General features: G+C 38.2%; 1 protein-coding gene across 1 annotated transcript; it reads left to right on the top strand.

Annotated features, from left to right (window-relative positions):
• Nucleotides 1–658: 658 nt before the first annotated feature.
• On the top strand, nucleotides 659–7,663 carry LOC115984018 (serine/threonine-protein phosphatase 7 long form homolog). The gene is made up of 6 exons (XM_031106895.1): nucleotides 659–1,001; nucleotides 3,400–3,511; nucleotides 3,638–4,401; nucleotides 4,540–4,630; nucleotides 4,743–5,135; nucleotides 6,787–7,663. The coding sequence occupies exons 2-6, from the start codon at nucleotides 3,401–3,403 to the stop codon at nucleotides 7,492–7,494; spliced, it is 2,067 nt and encodes a 688-aa protein (XP_030962755.1). The 5' UTR covers nucleotides 659–1,001; nucleotide 3,400; the 3' UTR covers nucleotides 7,495–7,663.
• Nucleotides 7,664–13,405: the final 5,742 nt, after the last annotated feature.

Raw genomic sequence — 13,405 nt, forward strand, 5'->3', positions numbered from 1 at the left:
TTTAGTACATTGCAATATGATACTTACCAAATTACTTATATATATATATATATATATTATATGATTCTTTCCAAATTGCATATGATATGCTCCCAATTGTTAAGTGTAAACCTCACATTGTTTATTTAAGAATTGAGATGTCTTGAAACCAAGTTGAAAATTTATTGTTGGGTGTTTATGGAATTTCCCGTTTATAAGCCAAACCCTAAAACCAAACAAGAATAAAACCAACTCCAGAATTAATTCTCAACCAAAACCAAACATCCAATCACAATCCCAAGCTATAGTGTTTTCCACTTCACTTCAACTACTCGGCCAAAATTGGCAATTAACTTCAATTGCCAAACTATACAGTTAGTTGGCAATGTTTCAAAACTATATTACTAACTAACATCTCGAGTTTAAAAACCACGATTTACCCCTTAAAACTCGAGCCTCAAAGGCTCGGTTTCCATATTCTGATTTGGTTTTTTTCCACATAGCATCCACCTTAGAGACTCTAGTTCCATCTTGACCCTTTAAGCCTTGATTTCCATGTTTTGAGAATTACGTAGTTTAGGGGTTGTTTGATACATGTATTTAAATACGTATTTTTAGTTTTTAAACATCACTATGCTTATTTTCACACACTTTTCTTCTAATATATATTGCCAAAAAATACAAACAATGTTATTACCGAAGGGGCTCTTTTCCACTGGAATCGACCTGAATATCGAGCCTTGGAGACTCAATATCATTAGGGAATTTCACACTCATCCTCTCCACTCTCACTTACGCTCTCCACGCTCACTCAGTCTACTGTGAGACACTCTCATTCTTCCGGGAACTGTCAAGTCCTCGACCCTTAGAGAAATTCCTCGTCCACAGATTCACCCTCAGTTCTTCCCCCTAAATTAAACCCTAAATCCACACACTCACCCAAACACTCCGGCCACTCTGCCTCACTGAATCCCGCTACCCATACTGAAACCCACAATCTTTAGAAGCTCGTAAAACACCAGGTAATCCATTTTGTTAAATGCACTTTTTGTTCTGTGGGTTTGATTTTTTGTTTTTTTACGCTTTTTTGTGATGGTGGGTTGAACTGTTGATATATGGTTAAATCATTGAATCATGTATATCAGGCAAATCAAATTTCTATCTTGTATTTTGTCAAAAAAAGGGAACGCATCGTCTGTTTCTGTGCATTGTTCTGTGCAATGTGAGTTGGATGGATCTTCTATCAAATTTCTATGCATTGTTCTGTGATATGCATTTCATTTCAGTAATAGCTTGTAAGAGTTAAATTTGATCAATGTTATGGCAATGGGTTCTGTTGTAATGGTAGTAACAACCACAAAACTAGGCAGATTCATTAGCTTATTAAATATTAAGATGTTCAAGAATATGAGAGGAATTTTTTGGATTCAATGTTACAGATTCGTTAGCTTATTTGTTACTTTAACATTGATGAACTTTAGTTTGGATATTGTTGACACTTTCACTTCACTGCCTAAGGCAGAAATTTATCATCATAAGGTATTAGGTAGAGCTAAGAAGCACTGACATGTTCTATACACAAGAGTCGTGTAAGATTCACACGATGTAAAAGATAAGTGATATATCCAAACAATCTTTGGATATATCATCTGCATTTATGTTTGTTGATGGCCTACATCAAGCAGTGTGAACGGGTGTGGTATATCAGATGAATGGTTTCTTGCACAGTTTGATTAGTATGATCTTTCCTGGATTTCAGTAGGGTCAAGTTAGATTTAGTGAGTAATTGGTGAGCATCAAATCTTGGACCAGGTCAGTCAGACCATTAGATGCCCGACGTTTTGGTGCCTGTCTTTTTACAAATGCATCTCTTTTCCGGGTTCATATAATTTGGCTTAGTAGTTGGTTTGCCCTCAAACTTTGGACTAGATTTGGCCCCACTGTTGGGTGATCTCTATTTCATTTTCCTCCATTGGGTGTCTTGAAAGTCTCATATATTTTTATGAAACTTAATGGTCCCTGTCTTGGATATAAAATTGGATTTTCTGTTGATACCAACAACTACTCTTTATAATCAATATGCTCCCATTTTAAATATATTTCCCATCTTTTGAGCCAACAACATGACTTAGGTTCAAATTTTCAATTGTGGTCGGTCTTGAACCACTTTAAAGAGTCATTGATCATCATTCTTACCCCGTACTGGTGAGTTGTACTCCTGCATACAGTATAGAGCCACAAATGTCATGATTCCTGGAAATAGTGAACCAAAGTCTTACATTAATTGTGGATTTCAAGTAAATTCAACTTATCATGATCCCAACTAATTCATGTAGTTAATGTAGAATTCTTTGTCCAACTAATTGTGGAATTCAAGTGACAGATGATCCCTCATGGAATGAGACTGCATTCCCAACTCAAAAACTGGTCTATGCTTAGGAAAGAGAGATACCAAAGTGTCCCTTGAAAAATGAAATAACATTGCGAAATTCAAACATTAATCTAGTGAAATCCTTACAGAATTTCAACTAAATTTTTGGGTAGTTTCAAAATCAAATATGGGTTAATTCTAAAATAATTAGCCTCTGAGCTAAAAATCATTGAATAGCTCTGTGTCCCTAGTTTGTAATGCATAAAAAACTAGCAATTTGGACTTTGTTACTGCAAACTTCCTAGACTGGCAAACAGCATTTAAAAAATTAACAGATTATCAATTCTCTTCTTCTAATTATGCTTATTTGATTTTTAAAGTCTCTTTCATAGTTCCTAAGTCTTGCTCATGGGGTCTTGGTCATTGTGTTTTAAATATTTGGTCAAGTATTTGATTTTTATAACTTTTTTTTTCCTTGAGAAAGTAAGTTATTATTACTTGGAGGGTTGTTTCAAATTGATCCTATTGAAGTCCTAGGTTATGTATGAATTGTTATTTTGAATTTGAATCAGCCTTTGGTCTATTAGAAGGAGACCTTTACATATTTACTGTTTAACTTTTATCCTTCGAAGAAATTTCATGGTGGTAAGCCTCTTGTTTTTGCATCTTTTTCATAGTTTACTAGGAGTGGTGAGCAGTTCTACCATTTTCTCTTTATAAAGTGGAAATATAACCCTAGTTTTGTATGAATTGATAGTATATTTTAAATTTAAATTAGCATTTGGCTTTAAAAATGAGGCATGTGTTGTTTAACTCCTATATTTAAATGGATTAGGATAGATGATTTTTATTTATTTATTTTTTTAATTCTATATTCCTTTGGTGGGTTCCTTAAAGTGGGGAGCTCTACTATTTGCTTTGTATGTCTTAGGTGAATTGTTTTAAATTGTGAATTTATGTACCAGTGAGTGTTGCTGTAACTCATACCTAGTTCCATAAGCATATTGTGTGTTCATTTCTCAAACTAACTTCTTATCATTCTTGTGTAGTATGGTTGTTGCAAATGCTAGACAGATTGAGGTTGCGCACCCTGGACCCATTGATGATTCGGTATTGACTCTGCAACCCGAACATCGGTCAGAAGCTATTTGGAATGGGCAGGTAAAACACAACACTAAAATCATTTGTTATGTTCTGAATTGTATCCTTCTTATGGTACCCCATTTAATTCATAGAATGTACACACACATTATGTCATATATTAATCCATGGTTTTATTCTGTGTAGGATCCGGGGTCCCTTACTTGTCGCAGCCGTAGTGAAGAGTTCACCAATCTAGAGCCAATGGTGGATGACCGAGTTGTTGACATAATTAAGGGACTTGGTTTGGAGGGACTCCTCAGGACCCCGGGTAGAGAGATTGACCATGGGCTGATAACGGCCTTAGTGGAGCGATGGCGGCCTGAGACTCACACCTTCCACATGCCACATGGTGAGGTCACCATCACATTGCAGGATGTGGAGGTTCTTCTCGGGCTTCCTGTTGATGGCGAGGCTATAACAGGGAGCACGCAGAAAGAATGGCCGACCGTGTGTCGGGACTTCCTTGGCTTTTCTGTTCAAAATGATAATACAAAGGTGTTGCTAGGCCAGAGGATTGTCATCAAACGGCTTTTGGAGCAAGTTGCCAGTCCATTGCCGCCTAATGCTGAAGAGGATCAGCTGTATAAGTACGCACGGTGCTACATCCTAGCACTATTGGGGGACACAATCTTCGTGGACAAATCCGGCGATAGGGTGCATCTAATGTGGGTGCAGCAGTTGGAAGACCTTCGCAACCCAAGAACGTACAGTTGGGGAAGTGCTTGCCTTGCATGGTTGTACAGAGAGTTATGTAGGGCAAGCGATAAGACAGCCAGTCAGATTGGTGGGTGCTTGTTGTTGGTCCAGTATTGGGCATGGGCCAGGTTCCCATTTTTGTGCCCAAGAGTTGAGCGTGGCCCGCCAGTAGGTGCTTATGGTCCTCCAATGCGTGGTCCACTGTCCCTGAAGTAAGTCTTTACCTCATACATGGCATATACATTATGTGATCATTACCTAACCATGTAACTTGATTACATTATAGTTTTAATCATAAGATTATCTTTGTAGGAAAGTTGTAGATATTGTTCCCTTGTTCTTGATTGTAGGTGGTTGTGGGTACCAAACAAGAAAGACAGGCCCGCCCACATCTTCAGGGACAGGTATCGCGAGAAAATAGCTTCAATGTTGCCAGGCCAGGTATGAAAATGCTTTTTTTTACTTGTTTAGGAACAAGATATAGGTTTGGTGAACTGTGAAATATACACATTGTTGCCTAATGTGTTGCCTACTTGTTTTTTGGCTATTGTAGGTGGTGTGGCAACCGTATGATGCTGAATTACGCGACCTTCCGAAGTACTGCGTTGCAGGGAGGGCAATGTGGATGGCAACGGTGCCGCTTGTATGTTTCCACCTAGTGGAGAAACATACACCGGATCGTGTCGTTCGTCAATTTGGGATGATCCAAGAAATTCCCCAACTTGTTGATACTGATACAGTGCTTCATGGGATTGATTTGAGGGGAAAGGTTGGTGTTGATTGGACGCGGAGACATGCTGGGCATATCATCGAGTGGGGTAATCGCTTTGAACGGCGGTGTGAAGCAATGCTTGGTGATATGCCTCCACACCATGTGTACTTCAACTGGTTTCATAGGATAACTCGGAGGTTCATCGATCACAGGGGCGCTAAATTGATTCTAATGGTAACTTCTCCATGTCTTATTGGCTCTTGGTTTAAAGTCTCAATCTTTTAAAACTCGTGCAGATTAATTTAACATGATCTAAAATAACATGATCTATTAACACTAATTATTAGTTCTACTGAATCTAAAGTGGAAATTTTAGTTGATGCTTGTAACATGGAAAATTTTTATCCATGCACATTACAGTTTATTGTTCTCTTGTACAAACTGAGTTTTTATCTGTAAAATGAATACACTCTGAGCAGAATTTCTTCCCGTAGGTAAACGATAGTGTATTGAATGAAACTTCTACCTAAGTGCAATGTTAAAGAAGATACACATATCAAAATCACTTAAAAACATTCAGTTTTGCAGATGAGTTGTATCAGTTGACAATAGGGGTCATTTGAATCAAGTAGGAGTAAGGCTTGTTGCTCTTAACTTCACTCCCTCTTTCATATGATACCCTTGTACTTTTACATGTTGTGCCTTTTCTTTTTGGATAATTCGATGGCTGGGGGAAAGGGGATTTGAACCTAAACGTATTCATTGAGACATCTTTCTTTAGAAAAGAGGAGTAATGTTTATTAGGCATTTCAAACCCATAGGACTTATTGGTCATGAATGATGATTGCTAAATTTTTGTTGCTAATTTCTTAAAGGGGAAGCCGAGAACAATTTAACTGAAGGAGGATGAATCTATGATGCATTTACATTTTGTATATCTTTAGATTCAAGCCTACATATTAAAAAAAAGTCTTTGGAGTTTGGATTCAAGCTTTGAACTTAAAAGCTTCTTCTATGTGTTTTTTCATTCAGCTGGATATTTTGATGGTTTATTGGCATGTGAGATGTGTTTGGATTCAAGCCTTGAAGAATGAATTCTAGAATTAATAGAGGAAATGCATTTGCACTTGCACCTAAACTGTTTATTTCTCTGCATAATTAGTTCTTATCTTCCAGTTTCTTAGGAAGCTTTAGTCAACTCAATCAAGCAGCTTAGCAGCTTCTCAATGGAAGTGTATATTACATTAGATTTCGTTGCTAATTTTTCCTTCTCTTGTAAAATGGAATAACCAGGCAAGGTTGTCAGAACATGTGATAACAGTAATTGTTGCTTATTAAAAGGATAAGAATATATTGTCTAGCATCCAATAAACTGGCAATAAACCAAGTTCCAACAGTAAACAAGCTCATGGGGCCATTATCCCACTATTTCGTGAAATCATGGCAGTGCTTGATAGGTGGTGACTGCATATGAACTGCAACAAAGGCCATTCTCTGCACAATCACAAAAAGCATCTCACTCTGTATTTTTTTTCATTCTACATTGTTCTGTAGGCAATATTTGCATGTCTGCACAAATCTTCATTAAAATTGTTTGGGTATTGAAACCCACCCTCCGCCTTCCCCTTCTCTAGAAACTATTATATTGAACAAGCAGAGTTTGAAGCACTAGCTTTTGTTTCCATTTATTTCTTTAGCGGGTAATATTTTAAGATATAGTTATTGTAAAAGACTGGCACTTTTAGAAAGGGGGCACTGACTTCTTTTATGCTTCTACAGTTTTATATTATTTGATGAATTGATCAAGCAGCCAACGTTTATTTTATTGTTGATTGGCATTGTTGATTTGGTATTGCATTACTAATAGTTGTTTTTCCATGTGTAGATTGAAGGATACCTCCGTTTGTTGAGGCGTCACCCAGTGGGCACTCCAGACTATAAGGACATTACTGATGTATTGAAGGCAGTGAATGAGATTGACCGTGTACAACCTCATATCCCTGAGGCCTCGAATGAGGAGGCAGCTACTCCTGAGGCAGCGGCTACTGAGAGGTCAAGCACGAGCACAGCTCCTACCGGATGTGGCTCTTGTCCGCCTGTTGCTACCCCTCAAGTTGTCCCTACCCTTGATCCCTCTCCATCCACCCCACATCCATCTCCTAGCCCCAACATCCCTTCACCCACCCCACATCCATCTCCTACTCCTAACATCCCTCCACCCACCTCACATCCATGTCCCGGGTCTGACATCCCTCCACCCACCCCACGATCATTTCCTAAGCTTTCACCATCGTTTGACCTGCGTATTGATCCAACCCCTCCTGACATGCACACGGAGCCACCCTCCCATATTACGTCTACTGGCCCTTCTTCGGGTATCGACCCACCCCATGTTCAGGCTGAGCAAGCTATTGGGTTACCTGCAGAGCTAGAAGGTCAGCCGAAACACATATCAAAGGCACCTCCTTGTGGGATAGGGGGTCATAAACATGGACACAAAGCTGGGCACAAGGCATCTGACCAAGGACATGCAAGATCTCCTTCTCCGCACAGTAAACATTATACGAGACAGCATAAGGTTCAGAAAAGGTAGCTGACAAAGAATTTGTGAACAAGCATTTTGATGTGAAGAAAGGATAGGCTAGTCTAGTATTTTGTTGTGAACAAGTGTACAAAGTTAGGCATGTATATTTTGTGATGTATTCTCCATTATGTGAACAAGCTGAAATGATATATAGAAAATGCCTTTTTGGAAATGAATATGTACAACTTGATTATAAAACTTTCATATACAAGGAAATGCCTTATAATCTGTTTGATTGTGAATATATAGGGAAATGCCTTTTTGGAAATTTGATAATGTTTGATTGTGGATATCAGGGGGCTATGCTCTTGATATTAGCCCTTCTTGGTGTTGCAGTTTGTACTGTTACAGATGTGACTGTCAATACAAAGGGTTTTATAGCTGCTTTAGTGTCAGTTTGGAGCATGGTGCTGCAGCAGTATGTAAGTAATTCTTTGTTGAACCCTTGATCTCATATAGATATATCATCAGCTTTGAATGGATTAGGGGGTAAAAGTCAGTTCTGGGATTAGGCTGGTGGAGTTTTAGGTTCATTGTGTTCTTATTCTTTTTTAAATCCTTCATATTTGTGCACAGGCAGACATTCACCATATAAACATCGTCGTATGCATGTGCAGCTCATATGATATACTATTTGATAATTGCATTAGCCAAACTAACCTTTTATCTTGTCTCTTTATGTGGGTAGGGTTCGCACATTAATTTGGAATGATGTGTCTTTAATAATGTAGATTTCAAATTTAATACTAGATTGATTTATGTCAGTTCATGCCAAAGTACAGTTTTCTAATCTTACATATAATCTACAATATATGACGTTGTTTTGATTATTATTATTGCAGTATGTACACTATCTTCAGCGGAATTATTCTCTTGGATCTTTCAACTTATTGGGGCATACTGCTCCAGCACAGGCAGTATCCCTTCTTTTAGTTGGGCCCTTTCTGGATTGTTGGTTGACTAGTAAAAGAGTTTATGCATATGATTATACTCTCACATCTGTGGTAAGTTTCTTTTCTTTTCTTTATTATTATTTTATAATTATATCTCAGTTGGTATGATGAGGTATACTTCTCTGATATAAAAACATGTATTCACATACAAGATACTTACCAGCAACACACATATCATGCCGTCAGTTCATGCTCCTGTCTATGCCTTTGCATGCATGTGAACATCACTATGTTATTGTGCTTAGTTGCTTGTGCTTGTAGAATCGCACCATATTTTTGCTTATAAATGTAAATATGCCTAGTCTGTCCATCATTTAAGTATCACAGTTGGCAGTTTAGCAGTTCGCCAGCTGCAATTGCTTTAATAGGGAAATTGAATGAACAGATAATAATTTATTAGATCCTTGGTCAAAGGTGGCCAATGCCTCACCAAGTGAGAGAGCAATCAAGGAGCAAAATCAGACCGCTTAATTGCCTTTAACATGTATCTAAAGTGTCCCATGTCTGTCTTCAGTGTGTGTAATTCACTTCAATGCCAAGGTCATATAGTTGTTTTAGTTAAGATCCAAGATTCTGACAAAATTTCTTTAACCCCAATGCCTTTCTAGGCTGTAAATTTATTTAATACCAAAGAAGTGGTGATCTCTCTGTAGCCATTGACAGTGCCCTAGTGAATATTTCCAAATACCTACTTCATCTTACTTGTAGAGCCAACTAGCCAAGTGACATGGCCAATTGCTGTTCATTGATCCTTGAGAAAAGAATAAATGTTACTGTTGCCTGCCTGTCAGTGCCCAAGGATTGAATGTTTGTGAGGTGCGTCCACACACATGTACATCTAGCAAGTATCTATGTCCACTTTTGACTGTGGGTTGTGCTTATACGAATGTTCTGTATATCATTGGATGGTTAGAGCTTAGCATGCATAATTGCACATGAATATCCTTTTTAGCATGCATGCCACAGATATTCCTGGATATGAGAACTTTTACTTAGAAAGATCGACAAGAATTAAGTTTGATTTTCTATCACTTCCTGTTTGTCAAATGGACTGGTGGTGGAATGGTCCTACTTGGTAGAGTGGACCATATGCCTGTGTACAGATAAATTTTTGCATGCAGCTAGTTGTGACTACTGAAATGATTTGGGCCACTTTTTTCTGCAGTCATTCATAATTCTGTCCTGTACCATTGCGGTAGGGACCAATCTCAGTCAATTCATCTGCATAGGCAGATTTACGCCTGTGTCATTCCAAGTTCTTGGTCATCATTGTTTTTTCTCTTCCTGGAATTATCTCATTGTTAACACTTTTCGATGTGTTTTATTCTTTTGTTTGTTATGTGCTTGAATATACATGTATATCAAATTCATCGAAAGCCCGTGGGGCTAAATTGTTTTGTTGGAAGTATATATTTTCTATACAAGGAAATTCTGCTATAACCAACGATAAGCATATGCATTAAAACCAAATTCAGAACTTGAAAGGCTATACAAAATATTTATTCTATGTAAAAGGATGGCTTTAGCTTAGTGGAGTCCTAAATAACTGAGCTCTTCAGTCTACAGGGTCTTCTTGTAGTTACACTTATTGTGGTCCAAAGTCCTATAACACAATCTATGCTTATTTAACACGACTTCAACCACTGGGAACTTCTTTTCTCTCTTCTGGTCCCAAAGAGAAAGCTGCTAATAAAACCCCAGACTACAAGGACATTACTGATGTGCTGAAGGCAGTGAATGAGATTGACTGTGTACATGGTCATCTCGCTGAGGCCCCGAATGATGAGGCAGCTACTCCTAAGGCAGTGGCCACTCCTGGCCTTTATACAAAACTGCATGACCCACTGACTACGGACGTCACTCACATAGCATCTCCTACCTTATCCTCCTCCAACCCGGTAGGGTCTGCAGTTGTTGGGATTGGTGCTCAACAACTAGATATTGATATTCTGAATGAGCACCCCCTTCATCAGACCTCACTCCCAAAAGGTTGACCGCCATGCTCTATAAGAGCACCCATGTATGGGAAAGGTGGACACAAAGTAGGACACAAAGGCAAATTCAAAGTATGACAACCTAACATTTAATGTACTGATATATTTTGCAGTTGCATATTGTTCTCCCCATTACAATGATAATTGATTGTATGCATCTAATGTCTTTGTAGGAAGATGATTAGCCTGATGATGCTGCCCCATCGCCTCCTCCACCGCCCAAACATTACACGAGGCATGGAAAACGTAAACTTGGGTAGTCCACAACCTAAGAATTTAGCCATTGCTCATATGGTAAAGTATTGTTGTTGTCAAAGATATCCTAATCTTTTTTTTTTCTTTTCAAAATTCTAGTTTTTTTTTTTTTTTCATTATCATACCATGTATACAGCTGCTTTATACAGCATTTATTTCACAAAGATTCAACACTACGAAATTAGCCCTTGTTGGATTGCATGATGTGGTGATAACCTGCCAAGAAAGAAGAGATGATATGGATAGATGCTGCGTATATATTTGATATTTGCTTAATAACTACATACTGGTTGCTAGTTCTCATGTCTCAGTATTGCAACAAGTGATGGCAATGGGCTGTTTTCTGGTGGATTTCAAGTTGAATTTTGACTAGTCACTTGCTTAGGTTCGAGTTCACTCCTGTGTTTTATTACATTTGCCTCAGATAAATCTGGCATGCAGTTTATTCATTAGATTATTTAACTTATAATTTATGTTTAATTGATTAGATTATTTACCTTATAATGTATATTTAATGTATACATCTGGCATCAATGTATTTGAAGTCCATATTGTTTCCTTAATTTGGCAAAGTTTCCTTGAGTCTAGGGATGGGAATGGGGAGAAAAAATATTGAATTCTCAAGTTAAAGCTAGTTATTCCATGCATTTTATCTATATATGTTCTAATTGTTCTTTTCTTTTTAAACTCGAACTCGCAGTGACCAATGATTGATGAAGCTGACAGGATATTGTAAGCAAACTTTGAGGAAGAAATGAAGCAAAATATTAAGCTCCTACCAAAGGTAAGTTATTTGGTAATCATGTTTATTTTTTATTATAGTCAATTAAGGCAGTTAACATATGGAAGTAAACATGGTATGAAAGTTTAAGGCTATGTCAAGTTTTCACCAAAACTAACAGTATGGCCAGGTTGTGTTTGGTTCAGAGGAAAAAGGAGGGGGGAAAAGAAAGGTATAATAATAAGAAACTGACTTTTCTGCAAATCTGAAAAACTAAAATTCAGGATATGCTTGCCATTTAAATTTTTAGTAGTAGACACAGACTAACTGTAAATGGCAATAAGGCCAAACCATAGCAAGAGTACAAGTCTGATTTATTTGGGCCTATTGCTAAGAACTTACGAGAGGATTTTACATAGAAGATATGCCTAGTTACATCTAATGCAACTCATGCCTTAGCTGGTATCTCCTCTTCAAACAACTTTTGTACCTAGAAGGAAAGGGGTAGACATTGTCATCTTAGTGCAGGAAGTTATCCACAACATCTCAAGGAAACAAGGAAGTAATCCACACTATCAAGATTGATTTAGAGAAGGCCTATGACCGTCTTGAATGGAGTTTCATCTAGGATACCTTAAATCTCTTCAAGTTTCCCAATCACTTGATTTCTCTAATTATGATTTCTGTTTCTTCATCAATTATCTCCGTGTTATTTAACGGAGGAGCCTTGGACTCCTTCCATCCATCTAGGGGCATAAGGCAAGGGGACCCCATATCCCCTTAGCTTTTTTTATTTCGTGCATGGAAATTCTAGGAGGAGTTATCTCTGAAAAATGTGACGCTAAACTCTGGGATCCAGTTAAGGCATCTCAAGGGGGAATTGCTTTTTCTCACTTATTCTTTGCCAATGATCTTGTTTTATCCCCGAAAGCAGATCATAAGACTTGTGTGGCTTTGAGAGATGCCCTTGACTCCTTTTGTTCATTATCTGGACAGAAAATCAGTAATGATAAGTCTCGTGTTTTCTTCTCTCCAAACGTTCCAGCTCATATAGGAGAAGAGCTATGTGATATTCTGGGTTTTCAATCCACCCCTTCCTTGGAAAAATGCCTTGGCTTCCCCATCAAGCATACCTCCATCCCTCAAGATTTTGGCTTTGTTATAGACCGTGTCCAGAGTAAACTAACAGGTTGGAAAGCCCATCTTCTTTCTTTTGCTGGAAGATTGGTCCTCACCCTAGCTGTAACCTCAGCAATTCCGAATTATGTGATGAAAAGTGCTGCCCTTTCCCCTAAAGCGCTCCATAGTATTGATAGACTTAGTCGAAATTTTCTATGGGGTTCTTCAAATCACAAGAAGAAGCTTCATCTTGTTAGTTGGAAAAAAAATCACTAGATCCAAAGTAGAGGGGGGACTTGGACTTCAAGAAGCAAAAGCCAAGAACATAGCTCTTCTAGCTAAATTAAACTGGCAATTTCATAAAGAAAATGATTCTCTGTGAGTTCGGGTCCTTTCCCAAAAATATCTCAACTGCAGAGGGCATCTCAATCCCAACTCAAGATACCAAATATGTTCTACTACTTTGGCAGCAATGTGAAAAGGTGAACCTGTGTTTAGCAAGGGTACCAAGTGGATTGCGGGGAAGGATAGTTGTCTTTCCTTTTGGTTTGACAAGTGGATGGGAAAAGGACCTCTTCGAATTTTGATTTCAGGTCCTCTAAATAGAAGTGAGGAATCTCTGTGGCTTAAGGATGTAATTAAACCCCAAGGGTGGAATTGGGCTGAAGTCTCCTTTTCTTTTCCTAGAAATTTGAAGCTTGAAATGAAAGCCACTCCTATACCTCTTTCTTTTGCTAACCCAGATCTTATTTCCTGGTCATCCTCTTCCAATGGATCCTTTGAGTTGAAGGAAGCTTATCGGTTGGCCAATGCAGGTGCTGGTCAAGTTGCTCCCTTTAATGGGGAGTGGGTGTGGAAAATGCCAACTCTACCCAAAA

The sequence above is a fragment of the Quercus lobata genome, chromosome 1 (genome assembly GCF_001633185.2).
Source record: "Quercus lobata isolate SW786 chromosome 1, ValleyOak3.0 Primary Assembly, whole genome shotgun sequence".
Taxonomy (NCBI): domain Eukaryota; kingdom Viridiplantae; phylum Streptophyta; class Magnoliopsida; order Fagales; family Fagaceae; genus Quercus; species Quercus lobata.

What these genes read in the sequence shown, in the direction of transcription:
- LOC115984018 (XM_031106895.1), top strand. Translation starts at nt 3,401, where the DNA reads ATGGTTGTTGCAAATGCTAGACAGATTGAGGTTGCGCACCCTGGACCC. An exon ending in AAGCTATTTGGAATGGGCAG is followed by an intron (nt 3,512 to 3,637) that starts GTAAAACACAAC and finishes TATTCTGTGTAG; the next exon opens with GATCCGGGGTCCCTTACTTG. An exon ending in GCGCTAAATTGATTCTAATG is followed by an intron (nt 5,136 to 6,786) that starts GTAACTTCTCCA and finishes TTCCATGTGTAG; the next exon opens with ATTGAAGGATACCTCCGTTT.